Here is a 19,011-nt window from a genome sequence, read left to right on the forward strand (position 1 = left end):
TTCCAGTTTAGTTCCTAGCACCCTTTGTTGATGTACTCAATGCTTGCTGCCAAAAGTGGGCCCGTAGTATCAGACATTTGGCATGTATGCACTTCGGTGCATCTGCCATATCTGGCTACAGCACTGCACATTGCTTAAGTTCATAGGTGTTTACTAGGCTAATGACCCACAAGGGCCTTTTTAAGCCTAGCCATGCATCCCAAATCTCTGACAAGTTCAGATACCCTTGATAAGTGTCAGCATGGCCCTGGGAGATGAACAATTTACAGGTTACCTGTGTCCATTTGAGAAATATGTGCCAAACCAGGGATGAATTTCCTGTTTCCCATCCAACTGTCCAAGTTGCAATTGAATTGGGTTAGGGAGGAACTCTGCTTCACATGGATGGGGAGCCTGCTTCATAGACGGGGTAGTCTCTGTGATACCTATCTCTCCAGCAGGTTCTATGTATATCACAGGCAAGATTTAAGTCTTTAGAATGGGTAATTCTAGTGCTGTTTGTTTTGTGGGTATGCAGGAGGTCCATCAGAGTGGGGTCTGACAATGCCCTTTATGCCAGGCATAGATCTCCCCTCAAAAGCCTGTAGGAGACAATATGCAGGGATAGGGCTTTGAGGTGGTCTGCACAGGACATATTACTTACGCCCTGTTTTCTTTTAGTGAGGAACCTCTGTGGACATTCCAGTTGTTGGATATGCCTGGTTAGGTACATACCATAGGACGCATTGTACTCAATGATAGGTCTAATGAATGCCGAATACAGTGGAACAGTGACTTCTTTGGACTTAGATGCCATACCTTTGTTTATAAGTTGCACAACATAGAATGATTTCCTCACTACTGTAGACACGTGATGATCAAAGGTTAGATTACTATCTATGTGTGTCCCTATGTCCCTGACTACTGGGTCAACTTTCAGGGGTGTGTTGTCAATGTGATATTTACCAGGGATGGATGACTTCCCAAAGGATACTATTATACATTTCTTGGCATTTAGTTTTAGTCCATGACTGTGACACCAGTTTGTTTGTCTGTGTCAGCCCCTCCTGGAGAACATTTTTGTCAGTGTGAGATTCAATGACAGCTCCTAGTTTGCAGTCATCTTCAGATTTAGTCAGCCAGAGACCACCGACATTGGCCTTGACTTCAGAGAAGTAAATACCAAAAAGAAGCAGTCCAAGGACTGATCCCTGAGGGACTCCACTTGTGATTGGCCTCTTTATAGAGTTGGACTCCCCAATTCTACCTTCTTGGGTCCTGTCTGTGACCCAGTTGTGTATCCACCGGGTGACATACAGGTTTGTACCTAACCTCCTGAGTTTGTCAACATGCCTTGGTCGGTTCACGGTAGGCAGTATGAACGATTTTGCCCTCATCCATTGCTTGGGTGACCTTCTCAAAGAAGTCCACCAGGTTGAGTAGGCATGATCTGCCCTTGACAAATCCAAACTAGTTTGGGTCCAGTGTCTGGAGGTTTACTTCATCTGTGTTGATTATCTCCATGATATTTCTTTCTATGGCTTTACATATAAGACTAGTGAGACTTATGGGTCTGTAGTGTCCAGGGTCTGTAGATGGCCCAACTTTGTGCAGAGGGATGACTGTCGGCTTTTTCCATTCATGAGGCACAAAGCCTGTTTGGAGGCTACAGTTAAATAGTAATTCCAGAGGCTCTGATAGGTCATGTTTCATGCTATTTAGAAGGCATCCTGGGATATTGTCTTGGCCCATTGATGCAGTGTCCTTGGTCTTAGAGAGAGCATTAAGGACCTGTTCCCTAGTGATAGCAGGGGGAATTATGTTTGATAATATTTCTTGAGGGAAGTTTGAGGGGAGAGAGAGGGGTAAAATTGGAGTTGAATTTATCAGCCAGGTGATTTGCTGTATCTTCTGGATCAGTATAAGTGTCTCCATTTACAATGAGCTCTGCACGCAACCATGTATTGCCTTTGAGGTTGCGGACATAGCTAAAGAATGCTTTGTGGTTGTCTTTGGTCTGGGAGGCCAAATGTACCTCAAATGTAGCTTTGGTAGACTTTATTTGTCCTCTGAGTTGTTTGTTTAGTTTTATGAGAGTGCTTTTATCCTGCTGGATGGTGCACCTCCTAATTTTAGCCATGATTTTCTTCCTCCTCTTGTACAGCCAATTGATTTTGTGATTCCACCAGGGTGGCTTGTTTTTTGAGTTAGTTCTTTATTTCATCCTGGTGAGTACAGCTGCCTCTATGCAGCTATTAACATGCTTATACAGGGTTTCTGTGAACAGTTCTGCATAGGCAAAAGTGTTCTCAGGGTTTATGGGGCTTGAAATTTTGCCAGGTTCTCACTTAATAGCAGGAGGTTAACCTTAGAATAGTTCCTGAATGTTCCAGGTTTGATTTTACTTCAAAAGAGACCATTTTGTGGTCTGACCTTACTAGGGAAGGCATTACAGTAGGGGGTATACAGCAGTCTCCCATATTAGTGAAGACTAGATCCCGTATGGTTGCACCCCTGGTTGGTGTATTGACTGTCTGGTCCAGGGAGTTTGTGTTTACAAAATCCAGGATTCTCTGTGCATGTACATTTGGTGTTGTGTAGGATTCCCGATTAATAGTAGGGTTATTAGTAACTCTTAAATATGATATTGAGTTGGATGGTTAGTGTTTCTAATAAGTTTAAATACATAGTATGGGTTTCCTGGGTCCTAAAGCAGGACCAACAGCTTGCAAGGAAGTGGTACTGGATTGATTTGAACATGGTCAAGTGCATTGTCCTGTTTGACCAGCCTTGAAGTCTATTTATTTTTGATGTAAATAGAGACACCTCCACCTTTAGTCCCTGCCTGTGAAGTAGTTAGCTTAAATGTGCAGAAGGCGTTATAACCTTGCACTGTTGGTGTGCTCTCCACGGCTTTAAACCATGTCTCAGTGACAGCACAGACGTCCACATTCTCTAGGGTAAAGAGAGCTTCTAGGGAGTGGAGTTTTTTGTTTTGACTCCTAGCATTGAGCAGTAATACCTTTAGATTTTCACAGGGTCTCAACCATGTATCAGCATATTATGTGGACTGGGCTGTCTTTCTCTCATGCAGGGCATGTGAGCTGGCATCTGCCTCTCTCTCCTTCCTCTCCAGATAGCTCATATCCAGTATCTGGGTCACTGGTCAGTCTTGAGTTACCTGGTCTGTGTCCAGGGCTTCATCCTGTTATGCTGATGGGGGCAAGTTGTCTTATTTTAAAGTTGTGGCAAAGTTTCTCTAATTATTATGGTTAAGAGTTGCTAATAACATACATCATTATGTGGTTCTTCCTCAGTTTCAGCTGCATCCTTTGCAAATATGAGCAAACCATTTAACAAGACAAAAGTTTCTTGGTTGCCTTTGAAAAATGGTTCTCATTTCTAATAGGTTTTACTTGGTAGCAGATGAATTAACAGTATGTCCTGCAGTGTATTCATTCCAGTAGCCAACTTATCTCCTAGAAAGGTTTTAGAATTCCAGACTGTTGGACTGTATGTCAACAAGATGGATTCATAAAGGTTACTGAGAGGTGTACACAAGGTATACACCTCACAGTAACCTTTTGCTATTCAGAGTCAACCCAAACAGGTCAGTAGAAATATTACTAAGGAAGACGTGTCTGAAGATTCTGACAGTAACACGGACAGGTATTCTGGCCTTGTCACTTATAAATCCAGGCTTCATGTATGATTCAGAATTAAATAATAAATACCACATTGTATGGCCAGTTACACAAGCGTAATGTTATACCAAAAACAGAATATAATGAAAAAGTAAGTTGCAAGTTTCTATAAAGACTTTTCTTTAAAGAAATATTCGAAACATTCCTGCCGAGTGTAAACAAATGCAAGCTAATAAGTACTAACCTTTTTATAAAACTGAAGTATGCAGTGGTGCAATACGAAGACTACATCTGCTGATAAAATACCAAATTGTCCACTCTGATATAATGATAATAAAAAGGGTAATTAGTAGACATCATTCAGCCCTAGAGGAAATTGGGTTCCTTTATAAATTATCTATTTTCTTTCATATTTGTTGAGAAGGGCATGCATATTAAAGAGGTGTTATTCAAAACTCTGAAAATACCATGAAAGAAGAACAAGCACTTGGATGAAATACAGTATGCTTGTATAAAGCATTAGTTAATTTATTACACTTTGTCACTAAGGTGTTTTCTAATGTGAATGCTAAATGGTTGTTGTTGTTGTGTCTTTCGGCTTTTCCCGGTTAGGGGTCATCACAGCAGCACTCTGGTCCGCTAATGATTGGCAGTAGATTTTTATGTGCCGAGTTGCCAGCTCTGACGCACAGCCTTCAATGAAGGTACGCCCATTCACGCATGTCTCCACACAGAAGACGCTCTAGCTGAGTATCAAACAGGACAACGTCTTACTGTGAGGCGACAACGCTACCACAGCACCACCACCGCAGTGTGAATGTCAAATGGTCCAGGGGTCAAATGTAGAAGGCTCCAGTGGACAGATTAGTATTAGATGAAGATGGTTTTGTGGTGTACTGCTTTTTGTAGGTATTCTCTGAGACTGTGCCCAAAATGCCATCCACTATAGGTTCTCCAACCACTGTACTAGCTCTGACGTAGTGCAACTTAGTTACTTCTCTTCTCTAACCTGCAACTTCCATAATTTTAACTGCTGGCCAATGTATAGCCTGTACATACAAATGATGTCATTGCTTAGCATACTCTCAGTCAGGGGCCCCATTTGGCTGCAGAAAGTGTACTTACACCCTGTCAGACCATTGTCATTCTCTAAAGCAAGAATGCCAACCTTTCGTAAACTTGTAATGCTTTGTTAATATTAAACTATACTTTACAGTTACAGTTATTTGGTGCGTAATAAAATAGGGTCAGTGTTGTGGACCTTGGACTGAGTAGCTAATAGGCATGAACACAGCAAGTGGAGGTATTTGAAGTTTGAGTAGCATAAGGCAGACATATCAAGAGGCACCATATTTATATACACAGCAGGGATGGGATGGTAGGACTGGCCATTGCAGTGAAATATCTGCCTTAAGAGGAAAATAGAACTTCAAAATTAGTGGTCTCTAGATTCTGTACTTTTAGGGACCAGCTATAGTAACCATCTAAAAGTTTGGGACCTGCTAGAGCTAATCACAAAACATGGAGACCGAATGGCCAAAAAATATAACTTACATATACCAAGTCCGACACGGCCATTTCTCAGGATATTCCCATTCCTCTGAGGTGTAGCGATCTCAAAGTTGGTATCATAGGAGGTTACTAGGCTAATGGCCTCAGGGCCCATACAAGCCTAGTCAAGTTCAGCCCATGTTCCCAAAGGTGTCAGGTTCAAGCAGGCACTAAAATCGGCACCTATTGCCCCTGTACAAGAGGGACACAGGTATGTATACATTTTTGGGTGTGAGGGGGGTTTGGCCTCCACATCAGGGAGGGGCAGGGGGCCTTGCCACCCCCCCCCGAAAAAAAGAAGTTTAAAGGAGAAGAGTAATCTTCAAGATTCCCAATTTTCCTGGGTTTTGGTCTTTTTTTGTTGGCGTTCAGCATTTCGAGTGCCGACATTTCAGTAGGGAGCCCATGCCACACTACCATCTTCCCCAGATTCACAAGTAATTAAGTAGCAGATAAGCAGTTTATACCTACCATACTTTATGAAAAGCAAGAAAAATATGTTTTATTTTGCTGTTGTAATCTGTTATTTCAGAATAACTCTAATAAGTCTTTCTTTTAAATGAATTACATTGATAATAAAGCAGAAATGTTCTGGAGGAGAGGATATGAAGAGGAGTTGTGTCATTCCAAAGTTTTTTTTTCTGTATAGAGAAGGGTGAGTAATGACTTTATGATGGGTTGGTGTCATGGCCAACCTTGTTTACTATTTGTGTGTCAGATCTCACTTTTAAGATGGACAGAAAGTTAAGCTTTTTGTGAATGATACTAAATTGGGTATTACAGGATGGAGTGAATAGGGTTCAGTGAAAAGAAAATTGAAGTGCTTCAACTGCGACAGTAACTGTTGTGTAAGGATGGGGGGAATAGAGTTCAGTAGAATTAAAAGTAATATGCTACACTTTTGATACAGTAAACCTTTTGCAATGTATGAGTTGAGAAATATAAGATTCTTGGCTGCAGAGATCAAAAAGGATTTGGACATGTTTGTTTCTGGACATTTGGGTCATCAGAAACAATATGTGATATCAGTGATTAAGACAAACTGTATGTGGAGCTGTACTAAGAGAGAGTTGTTTCCATGGGCACAGGATAAGTTATTCCAGTGTCAGTCATAACACATTTGGAATGCTGCATGCAGTTCTGGAGGCCATGTAGAAAGAGTGACATTAAGTTGGTGGAAGAGGTGCAAAGAAGTTTAACTAGGTTTGTGTATGGAGTAAAGGATGGAAAGTATGCAGAGGAGATTAGCAGTGTGTGTTGATATTAACTAGAATTGAAAAAGAAGGACTTGGTGTATACATAAGGCATCTTTAGGACTATATTTAAGAAAGAAGGGCAGAAGGAGGAAAAGGATCACATTTCTTGCTAGACATGAAGAGGATTTTTTTAATCGAGAGGGTGGTAGATTATACTGTCTTCTTGTAACTTGTAAAACTACTGAATATTTTTGAGATGTGGTAATTGTGCTGTGAAAAAGTGCACAAAAAGTGATGAGCGGGAGAAATGTTTTTGTGGTGTTCTGACATTCTGTGCTTCACGCTGACATACATTTCAAAGATCTGTTAAAACAAGACATCAGTTTTCTTTCAATAAAGTACTGATGAAAATGATGATTGAAGAATTAAGTATTAATATGCCTCAAGCAAGTGTACAACTAAACCCAGTTTATCAAGTAATGAAGGTAGCCTGGAGTACATACTAACAGTGGTATGACTGTTACAGACACGATGATTGAAGAATTAAGTATTAATATGCCTCAAACAAGTGTACAACTAAACCCAGTTTATCAAGTAATGAAGGTAGCCTGGAGTACATGCTAACAGTGGTATGACTGTTACAGACATCTCATTATGAGCAATACTTTTACCCCAAAATCAATAGCTGTATAATCACTTGACTCATTGTATTGTTATTTATTATTTGAAACTGTTTGCAACACTAACACATAGCTGTTCTCACTTCCTTCTAGATTAAAGATGCAGTGGCTCTTTGTGAACTCTTTGCCTGGTTGGAGAAAGAGGTAAGACATCACCTTCTCATAATGTCAATTATCAGTATGCATCTTACAGTTTCAAGTTTGATTAATTATTCAGTAGGTAAACAGGTCATTCCATTGATTACTTACTTTGCATAACTGTGTAATGTTTTCAGCACATCTCATTATATGGGGCTGTACATTTTACATACAAATGTTTCTATGTCCTTTCTTTTCTGTGAATAATGTTAGATATTTTCAATATTCTTGTCTTGAAAAGTATAGTCTGCATAACTTGTATGAAGTAAGACCTGTGGCATAGAGGGATACAGCCCTGATTACAGCTCAGGTGTTTATGGAGTTTGCAGGGAAGATGGATATGCCTATCTTAGGGGGGGAGTTGGTCATGGACTGTAACATTCATTTGGAGGAAGGAGGCTAGCCTGTAGTGTGAGGGCTTGTGTGTGGTACACCAAGCTGCTTATTGGTGGTAGCCTTCATCAGGCAGGTGCACAAAAGTGTACACTTGCAAACAGGAAGGTGGTGTGGCTCCTGTGTGAAGCAGGTTGCACTCCCCCAGGGGTGGGGTCAAGCCAATCAACCAATGTCATCAGTAATAAGATGCCGGCAAGGACAAAAGCAACCCTCATGACTACCTAAATGATGATGACCCCCCCCCCCCCCTCTCAAAAATAAACTAATTTCTGATCATGGAGACTTGCTGGTTAGCAGGCATAAGGGAAAAAAACATAAAGAAAAAAAATACTGCATAGCTAGTTCTGAGAGGCACTTCTATGACTCCAGTTTCGGTGAGCTACACTCTGAGTGACAGTCTAGGTTAGTCCTTGTCAATCAAGAAGGTGCCAAGTTAACGATATACTGATGCCATTTGCTCTGTAGGTTCATAGGTTCATACTAGGCTATCTGCCCTAGGGCATTTATAAGCCTAGCCAGAATGTGTTTGGCTTTCGCCACCCATTTTAAATTTATTTTGCTGTGCCCTTTTTTGAGGTTAGTATACTGTGCCTCTGTCTAAAAGTGACACAGAAGTGATACCCGGGGTAAACCTACGATCTCCCATCCACTCATCAAGATTCCTCTTGAAGAGAGTCAATGAGGGACTCTGCCTAACCTGGACTGGGATTTTATTCCAGAGTGAAGGGAGCCTCTGGGTTATGAATCTGTCCCTCCAGCATGTCCTATTTATTTCAGTGCTGAGGTTCAAGTCTCTCGAGCGTGGAGCTCGATAGGATTTGGATTTTCTGAGGTGCAGCATGTCCATTAATTCGGGTTGGACATGGCTTTATCGTCAGGCACAGATTGCCTCTGAACAGGCGGTATGCCACTGAGTAGAGCTGGAGTTTCTTTAACCGGGCAGCATATGGCATCTGTTTGAGCCCTTTGATCCTCTTGGTGAGGTACTTTTGGGGTCTTTCCAGTTGCTGCAGGTGTCTGGTAAGGTACATCCCAAAAGGGGCATTGTACTCAATTATGGGCCTGATGAGGGATGAGTAAAGAGGCACGATGACCTCCCCTGATCTAGATGTGAATCCCTTCATGATTAGTTGGGCTATATAAAATGTTTTTCTAACCACTTTGGCCACGTGGTTGTCAAATGAGAGATTGCTATCAACTTGGGTCCCCAGGTCCCTAATTACTTCTTCTGTACTTAATGGATTACCACCTATGTGGTAATTTGTGGGCACTTTGTTTTGCCAAAGGGATGACTATACACTTTTGGCATTTAGCTTGAGGCCATGGCTCTGGCACCAGTTGTCTGTTTCTATGAGGCCCTTTTGGAGGATGCTTGTGTCGACTGGAGAGTCGATTATGGCGCCCAGTTTGCAGTCATCTGCAAACTTGGCCAGCCACAGTCCTTCCGTGTTGGCCTGTACCTCCGAGAAATATATACCGAACAAGAGAGGTCCCAGGACTGAGCCTTGTGGGACACTACTTGTAACTGGTTTGGAGTCTGACATGGCTCCAGCAATTCTAATCATGTGGGTTCTGTCCTTGAGCCAGTTTGCAATCCATCTAGTGACATAGGGGTTTATATTTAAGCTGGTGAGTTTATCTATAATGCCCGAGTGGGGTATTGTATCGAAGGCTTTTGCGAGGTCCAGGTAGGCTGTGTGGACCACCTTCCCCTCGTCAATGGCCTTGGTGACTGTTTCAAAGAAATCAACCAGGTTTAAGAGGCAGGATCTGCCCTTAACAAAGCCGAACTGGGTAGGATCCAGTGTTTGTAGGTCCCCAATATCTTTATTTATGAGGTCCATGATGATCCTTTCCATAGCTTTGCAGACCAAGCTAGTCAGGCTTATGGGGCGATAGTTTCCAGGATCTGTTGAGGCACCACCTTTATGGAGAGGGACCATTGTTGCTGTACGACACTCTTTGGGCACATATCCTGTAGTAAGGCTGAGATTGAACAGTAGTTTTATGTTTGGGTTTATCTCTTCTTGGAGTTCATGTAGGGGCAGCCGGGACACCATCTGGTCCCATTGATGCTGTGTTTTTGCTTTGGAGAGGCGGCTCTTACCTGAGCATCTGAGATGTCAGGGGGCAACACTCTGCTGGGATAGATATTTGCCCTTTTGGTGGGAGGGGAGAAGTTTGCTGAACCTGTCAGCTAGGATGTTGGCAATGTCTGTGGGTTCGGTGTATTTTTTGTCATTTTGGACTAATTCTGAGCATATCTGGGAATTACCACCCAGGTTCCTAACATAACTAAAGAAAGCCTTGTGATTATCCTTAGTGTCCTGTGCAATTTTTCTCTCGAAGCTGGCCTTAGACAATTTTATGTGTGCCCGTAGTTTTTTGCTAATACTGATCAGTGATGCATTCCCTTTTTGGGATTTTGCTCTTTCATTTAGTAGCTTCCTCCTTCTATTGTATAGTTTGTTTATGGCTGGGGTCCACCAGACAGGACGTCTGCCTTTGGAGGATTGGGTCTTGGTTTTATTTGGGATCGCATGATCCATGCATTCCTGAAGGTGTTCATAGAATGCGTTTATAAAGGATTCTGCGGTCTGGGCCGTATTTTCCACAGGCCCGGGGGCTTTGAAGGATTCCAGCTCAGATTTGAGGAGTGTGAAATTTGCTTTAGAGAAGATGTTCTTCATCTCACATTGCTGCAGTCCTAACACTTGGGTAGTCCGCTGTCCCAGTCGGCCCAAATACCAAAGTATAAGGCTGACGTCGGTCAAGGCGCATTTGACTGACATCAGAACGTCAGGGTACAAATGCGCATGACCGACGCCATATCCTCAGTCTTTTTTGCCGCATGGTCCGATGCAGAAGCAGTATTGCGAGTGCAGGTTGGCGTTCTGAAATTTTCTGAAGTCGGAGTTTCAGACCGAATCAAAGTTGGCTAAGTACCCCGTTGGGGAATATTTTGGTTTTTTCTTGCCTCAGTATTTAACCGGATGTCAGAAAAAGTGAATAACTGTATTTCTTGTGGGAAACAGATACCTCATAGAGATTACCATACATTGTGTATACCTTGCTTAGGGCCTGAGCACGACGTTGTTGGCTGTCGCTCTTGTGCTAGATTTAACAAACGCACTATTAAGAGAAGATTAGATTGTGCCAGGTTAGTTTTGGGAAGCGTTGTAATTACAACATGCCGTCGGATGCTCCGACGCCCGCTTCGTCTAAAAAACGCAAGGACAAAGCAGCGAAGCCTAGGGTGGAAGAACCGCCTGTCCCGGACGTCGGTTCTTTAGAGGGCTCGGTGGAGCCGGTGGTTCTACCAGAAGTTCCTTTGGATTCTCAGGGTGAGACTTTACTGTTACAAGATGTGTCCTCTCAGGAGGTAGGCCAGGCTGAAGGGGCTTCTCAGGTAGCTGTTCTCCCTCCTTCCTAAGGTGGTTAGGCCCTCCCTTCTGTTTCCAAGGCTCCTTCTAGAGGTAGGCCAGGGTTAACTTCAGTGGGGTCTCCCCTAGTTCTTCAGGGTCTCTGCCTAAGAAACATATGCTTAAAATGGCAGAAGATTTGATTACTATGATTAGAGGTTCTTTACCCCCCCCTGATAAGAGGCCTAGGGTGGAACCTGAGCTTGAAAGTTTTGAGCAGTGTTCGAGGCTTCTGAGTCTTCGGCTGAAGACTTGCAGGAGTATCCTCCTTATTCTGATTCTGATGTAGATGACTCTACACCTTCGGCTTCTCCTCCTGAGGATTTTTCTTTTCAGAGACCCTTCATTCCATGAGGGAGCATTTTAAATGGGAAGGTCAAGATTTCTCTGATTCTAGGAAAAGGCTTAGGGAATTTTGTTTCTACCCCAGCATAGGCCTTTAACTATACCTCCTGTTCTGGATGTGGTAGAGGATGTTTTGCAGAGGCTTCCCTGAACCCTGATTCTTTGCCTCCTGCCCCAGTTAAACCGGACAGGTATTATAGGGTGCCTGAAGCTCATAAGTATCTTTTAAGAGTCCCAGGGCAGACCCAGAAACTGTTTCTCAGGGCCCTAAAGGTGTTAAGGCTTCTGTTGTTAAAAATCCTGTTCCTTCTGATAAAGAGGCAAGGGCTTTGGATAGATGGGGAAAAAGGTGTATACTTCTTCCACTTTAGCCATGAGGGCTTTGAATTGCCAGTTTCACATGTTGAAATACCAAAATTATCTCCTTTCACAATTGAAGTCTAAGGTAGATGCTCTGGCGGAAGGTATTGAGTGTAAAGAGTTGCAGGATTTAGTTCATGTTTCTGAACAAGTGGGTAAGCATTCCTTGCAATGTGGTTTTGATGCTGTACAGGCCTCTTCGAGGGTGGCAGCCACTGGTTCTGTTCCTCGAGGCACGCCTGGCTCAAGGATCAGAATTTAGCTGAACATGTAAAGACAAGGATTTTAGATGCTCCTTTACAATCTGATGTGTTATTTGGTGCGCCTGTGGACGCAGTTTTAAAGAAAATGGAGGACAAGGCTAAGTCTATGCAGACTGTTAAAGATTTTTGCAGGTTCAGCCTCCAAAGTTTAGTAGAAATTGGCCTACTAAGGGGTGGACTTATCCTTCTTATGATTCTCAGTCTAGGGGTAGATCTAGACGTGGTAGGGGCAGAGCTCAAGGTTCTTTTAGGCCTAGAGCAGGCAGTTCGCCTGCCCAGTCTTCTGGTGAGGGCAGGGGTCAGTCCTTTCGTAAGCAGACCCAATGACTTGCCTTTTCAGCTGCCAGAGCCTTCTCGTCTGGCAGCACCTTTGGGAGGAAGGCTGGCACTTTTCAAAGAAAACTGGAGTGTTATTACCCAAGACAGATGGGTATTGGATATCGCTCACCACGGTTACAGGTTTTATTTCCATACCTTGCCTCCTTTCAAAGGCATGCCAGACATTCCTCCTCTACAAAGAAAAGAGGCTCACAAGCAAATTTCTCTGTTGCTCCAGATAGGGGCCATTCAGCCGGTTCCTGTGCCAGAAAGGGGCCTAGGATTTTATTCTCGCCTGTTCCTAGTACCAAAAAAGGGGAACACGTGGAGACTAATTTTGGATTTGTCTATCCTCAACACTTATTTGGACATTCCCAAGTTCAAAATGTTGACGTTACAACAGCTTTCACCTCTGCTGGGCAAAGATCACTGGATGGTAACTTTAGATCTCAAGGAGGCTTACCTTCATGTGCCTATCAGACTCAGTTGCAGGAAGTATCTGCGTTTTCGAGCTGGAAATTCCCATTATCAGTTCTCTGCATTGCCCTTTGGCTTATCTACAGCGCCCAGAGTATTCACAAAAGTTCTGGCTCCAGTTGTAGCTTTTTTCAGGCTAAAAGGAATACAAATCTATCCTTACTTGGGCGACTGTCTGATTCTGGCTCAAGAAAAGGACGAGCTTCTTCAGCATCTGGATTATGTGATAGCAGTGCTAAGATGCCTGGGGTATTCTGTGAACGAAATAAAGTCCAGTCTAGTACCCTCTCAAGACATGTGCTTTCTGGGTGTGAGACTGAATACAGCAGCCCAGATGGCCTTTTAACCCCGGACAAACAAAAGAGTCTATCCCTTTACTTCCATCAACTATCTCATCAGTCCGTGCTGACTGCAAGGACAGTCCTTCAAGCATTAGGGTTCATGGCATCTTGTATTCTGGTGCTTCCCAATGCCAAACTGCATATGAGGAATCTACAATGGTATCTCAAAATGTATGGACACAGCACTGCCAGGATCTGGACACTGTCATTCAAATAATACCTTGCATTCAAAAGGAATTTTTGTGGTGGGCTCAGGAATGTCACCTAAACAAGGGACTCTCTGTGACCCGGCCAGAGGCGAGTCAGATTCTAACGACAGATGCCTCAGACATAGCTTGGGGAGCTCATCTGAATGGAAAGTGGATACAAGACAAGTGGCCTGCCAGACTACAGCATCTACATATCAACATGAAGGAGATGTTAGCAGTCCAGTTTGCATTGAAGGCTTTCAAGGAGTTACTTCTTCCAGGGCAGGTGTTGATTCTAACAGACAACACAACTGTCATGTGGTACATCAACAAGCAAGGGGGAACACATTCTTATCCTCTATGCAGGCAAGCAATGATTTTGTGGGAGACTGCGCTCAGCTTGCAGCTTACTCTTCAAGCAAGGTTTCTGCCAGGAGCACAGAACTCCTTAGCAGATGTGTTAAGCAGGCAAATCATGGATCCCCACGAGTGGAAACTGGATCTTCATGTATTTCAAAATTGACAGTGTCATGGGGAACTCCAGACATAGATCTGTTCGCTTCTCCACTAAACCACCAGCTGCCAAAGTTTTGCACGAAAAGTTATCATCACACAGCTTGGAAAGTGGATGCTCTTTCGTTCAGTTGGGAAAATCTTCATGTGTATGCCTTTCCACCTCTGCCTCTCCTCCCAAAGGTACTCCTAAAGGTCAGACAAGACAAGCCAAGGATGATTTTGATAGCTCCAGATTGGCCTCGGCAACACTGGTACCCATTACTGAGGAATCTGGTAAGAAAGCCTCCATGGCCTTTACCTTTGATTCCACACCTTTTGTCTCAGAGGGACAGTCATCTACTCAATGTCAAGCTTCACTCTCTTCATCTAACAGCCTGGCATATTCTCTTTTGAACCACAGCAGGTCTCAACTTCCTCAACAAGTTTTGAATGTGATTACGGAAGCCAGAAGACCTAGTACACGTAAGGTGTATGCAGAAAAATGGAAGAGATTTTTATTTTGGAGTGCAGCAAAGGATTTGGATGTTTCTGAGCCTAATTTGAGTGTGGCTCTTCAATATCTTACTGAGCTATTGGACAAAGGTTTGTCTTTCTCTTCCATTAAGATTCATGCTGCAGCAATTTCAGCTCACTATGATTGTGACCCACCATTGTTTTCTCATCCTTTGTTCAAGCAATTTCTTAGAGGGGCAAAGAATATAAGACCCCCACGAAGAGCTCCTACTCCTGCTTGGGACCTCAATTTTGTGTTGGAGAAACTTACTCTACAACCTTTTGAGCCTGCGGCTACTGCTGAGTTGAAATACTTGTCATGGAAGACTGCTTTTTTGTTGGCCATTACTTCTGCAAGAAGGGTTTCTGAATTGCAGGCCCTTATGGCGGTGGAGCCTTTTTTGATTTTTCATAAGGATAGGGTATCATTACGTACTAATCCTTCATTTATGCCTAAGGTGGTTTCTAGTGTGGCTTTAAACCAAACTATTCATTTGCCTACTTTTTATGCAGATCCCCAAAATAGGGGAAAAGATTTTGCACACTTTAGATGTACACAGGCAGTTGCGTTATTATTTAAGCAGGACTAGGGATTTTAGGCAGTCTCAGCAGTTGTTTGTTTCTTTTGCTTTGAGTTCTCAGGGCAAGCCTGTGTCAAAACAAACTATTTCTAAGTGGATTGGGTTTTGCATTGCATTCTGTTACTCCCATCATGGCAAAGAGATTCCAGCTGGGATTAGGCCTCATTCCACTAGGGCTACTGCCACTTCAACAGCATTTCTAAGGGGTGGCAACTAAGGATATTTTGGAGGCAGCTACTTGGAGTTCAGTGCATACTTTCTCCAAGCATTACCACCTTCCTCTCTATTCTAAGTCCAGGGCTGGTTTTGCCACTGCTGTGTTGCAGGGCATTTTGGCAGCTCCTGCTTCATTATAGCTTAGCCATCCTCCCTTACCTCTGCTTTGGGATTCTACCCAAGTGTTAGGACTGCAGCAATGTGAGATGAAGAACATAGTACAGTTTTGTACCTACCATAAATGTAGATGTTCAAGATCCACATTGCTGCAGTCCAATCCTCCTCCCTCCTTCCCTCTGTGTTTAGGGGTGGTTGTGTGGGTGAGGTTCTATTTTTGTACATTTGTATATATTGTACATATTTTAGGCACAGGAGTGTTTTGGTGTTTTTTGGTTTTGGCCTTATCTTTTTAGGGTCTTCTGACATCTGAGGCAAGAAAAGACTGAGGATATGACGTCGGTCATGCGCATTTGTACCCTGACGTTCTGATGTCAGTCAAATGCGCCTTGACCGACGTCAGCCTTATACTTTGGTATTCGGGCCGACTGGGACAGCGGACTACCCAAGTGTTAGGACTGCAGCAATGTGGATCTTCGAACATCTACATTTATGGTAGGTACAAAACTGTACTTTTTTAACTGTGGTTTTCTGGGCAGAGGGTGAGGTCGGGATGTGAATATCCAGTGAGATTAGTTTATGGTCTGATCTTACCAGTGAGGGATGCACTTCTGGTTTGGAGCATAGAGTCCCCATGTTGGTGATGATCAGGTCCAGTATGTTTTCCCCTCTTGTGGGAGTGGTAACAAGTTGTTCCATAGCATTTGAGTTTATAAATTCTAGGAACCTTTGGGCTAGGCTGTTGGAGCTAGAGTAATGCTCCCAGTCTATGTTTGGGTAGTTGAAGTCGCTCAATATAATGGTGTTTGGAGAGACCTTCATATTTTCCAGTGTTCTCAGGAAGGCCGAGTGGGGTTCCTGGGTTTGGGAGGGTGGTCTGTAGCAGGCTATAAACTGAAAGGCAGTTTTACCCACTGTTAGTTGCACATGGATAGTCTCTGATGCTTCGTGCTTTGCCACCAACCTGGAGGTGTGGGTATCTTTGATGAATATCGATACTCCCCCTCCTTTTGTGGTTCGGTCCAAGTTTTGGGGCCGAAAAGCATGGTATGAGGTATAACCTGGTAGTGCTAGGGTGCTCTCGGGAGCCCTGAACCAGGTTTCTGTTACTGCACAGATATCGATGTTCTCCACGCTAAGGAGAGTTTCGAGTGCGTGCATCTTGAGGTTTAGACTTCTGGCGTTGAGTAGCATTACTCTTAGTTTCTTATCCCTTGTGATACCTATGGTGGTGGGTTTGTCTTTTGAGCCTTGCCTAAAAAAGGCACTATGGGGGTAGCAAGAGCCTTTGCCAATATCCGAAAGCCCAGGGGTGACAGGTGCAAGCCGTCCCTAGCGAAGCATCGTGGCTTGTCGAGCATATCATCCCAAGTTGACAGACATTGGATCCCCTTTGAATGACACCAGTACTTAAGCCACTTGTTGAAATTGATCATCTTGTCTTCATATTGTGACATCATTCTTGGTGAGGGTAAGATGCTACTCAAGGTCAGGGTCATTCCGGCCTGGGCTACATGCTCAGAGAGCTCCTTTATGTCTCTTTTCATGTAGTCCAGGGAGGTACATCTCAGGTCATTCACACCAGCATGGACAATGACTGAGTCATATTTGTACTTGCCTTGGAGTGACCGGAGTGCTTGTGTTATGTGGCGGATCCTAGCGCCCGACAGGCTGCTCACCCGTGACCCTCTCCTTGTTCAGCCTGGTGTGCGGGACGTCAGTGTGCCTGACAATAGAGTCACCTATTGCAAGTGTATCAGGTGTGTTGTTCAGTCTTAAGGGCTGTGACTGTTCAGCACACTGGCTTTGTGAGATATGTGTTGCACGTGTTTTGTTTTGGGGTAGCGGCTGCTTGGGTGCTCCAAGAACTGTAATTCCTTCTGTGTTGTTTTTGAAGTACTGTAATCTCTACAAATCTTATTTAAAAATATAGTATTGTGTGTTCATTGATGCACGTATCTTATTTCTTTGATGGTCTAAAATTTTATGACAGAATTTGTGTGAGCGTGTATTTGGGGGTCAGTAGCTATTTTAAACTTCTCAGTAAGCTGTCTGTTTGAGTGTATAATGTGACTGAAAAGTAAAGTTTGGTATATCTGAGGAGTTAAGAACACACTCCACTATTTGCCATGTGTAGAGCAACAGTTTGTATATGCTGTGACCACCTTAAAATCTTGTAGTACATTTCCTACCAATTTGTAAGACATCATAAAAAGAATTTACCAGACTGTAAACAGATTTGATATCTGTGCTCTGTTAGACAATGTTTATTTCTGTTCACTCCCCACGTGCAACAACAGCTTGTACATTTACTTTTAAAGTCTGGGAAAAGCTGGTTCCAGTTTCAATGTTAAAAGGTTCCAGATTTCACTATTGCAATGTTTTAATTTGTTTTAACATACTTTGATAATCTTTGTGTTGTTGCTTATGTGGAAATGAGAAAAATGGTGGCTATCTGATGTGATGCATATTGTAACTGTGACCATCTGTAAATTAATTTACTGGAGGAACATTTATCGTATTAATTTTAAATTCATTATCTGCCTCTTGTTTTGCGGTTTGTGTGCATTTTTGCTTTGGAGGAGCTTCACAACAAAGTTTGTAAGTGTCTTGTTTACTAGGAACGTTAACATTGCTGAACCATTTTTCTGCAAGTTCTGATTGCCACAATTGTATTTCGTGGTTTTCTTGTTTGTGGCCACTGCTTCCTTTTGTTTTTTTTTTCATTTAACTGTGATCATGCAAATTCTCGGGCTGCCCATCTGCACGTTTCTATTGATGATTTGTCTACTCATTTTAAAGACCTAATGAGTTTATTATAAGAGTTTTACCTGACCACTCCTTCTCTTGTTTGGGAGCTGTGTTGGAGCAAAGTGCTTTTCAACCTGTCTTTGAGTTTGAATATTTGGGGTACTTGGACTGAGGTCACTTGCTTTGCTGTTTACTGCTTTGAAGGAAGTGCTGTCAATGTTGCTCCATCTGAGGTTCTTAGAAATAAATTTTCATGTACATCTCTTCATTTAAGAGACTCCGCCCAGTTCTTCCCTGGGCATTGTTACTTTCTTTTTCTGTGTCCCATTGGACAGTTATTGCAGTTGTTTTGTGGCTACCAAAACTAATAGCAGTTTGGAATTTTTTTTAAAATATGCATAGTCTTTCTGAGATGAAATAGAAGTAAAATATGGTTGCCAGTGTTGTTGCAGGTACTTTTAAATACTTTCACCTGTGACTTTGCAATTGGTATTTTGATGCTGAACAAATTTTTATGCATTGTTTGTATTTGTTTTGGATCACTGACCACTCTTCTGAGGCTAAAATAATTAACTGCACTTGTCCACGATTGTTCAGTGGGTATTATATGGAGAGGTAGGATCAGGCCTTTGTCATTCACTGCAAGATGGAAGCAGGAGTGAACATTTATCTGCACACACACAAAAAAAAAAAAAAAAAAAGCCTTGAGTTAAAATGTCTATTACATTCTCTCTCTGCTTGGACTTCACCTTAAGGCATAAGCATTGTTTTTGTATAACAGAACAACCTTATATTTTTATTCATGGTGGCTTGACTATTTTTGAAGCATTTTATAGATCTCAAAGTTACTGACTATAAATCTGAATTGCTCAGTGTCTTTAATATCCACTGTTTTATTCTGTGCTTTAGGTTCCAAAAGGTATAGTAACAGAAATATCAGCTGCTGACAAAGCTCTGGAATTCCGCAGGTACTTTTTTTATACATGCATTGTCACATCTGGTACCTATACTCATTTTTTCTCATTCATTCCTTCACTGTT

General features: G+C 42.7%; 1 protein-coding gene across 1 annotated transcript in view; it reads left to right on the forward strand.

Annotated features, from left to right (window-relative positions):
* XPNPEP1 (X-prolyl aminopeptidase 1) overlaps positions 1 to 19,011 on the forward strand; it is a 1,046,907-nt gene that overhangs the window by 581,210 nt on the left and 446,686 nt on the right. Inside the window, exons 10-11 of the mRNA XM_044055946.1 lie at positions 7,144 to 7,194; positions 18,881 to 18,939. Of these exons, the coding sequence (XP_043911881.1) occupies positions 7,144 to 7,194; positions 18,881 to 18,939 (110 nt within the window). The remainder of the gene's footprint in view (positions 1 to 7,143; positions 7,195 to 18,880; positions 18,940 to 19,011) is intronic.

Source organism: Protopterus annectens, chromosome 14.part0 (assembly GCF_019279795.1).
Source record: "Protopterus annectens isolate FY-2018-M chromosome 14.part0, PAN1.0, whole genome shotgun sequence".
Classification (NCBI taxonomy): Eukaryota; Metazoa; Chordata; order Ceratodontiformes; family Protopteridae; genus Protopterus; species Protopterus annectens.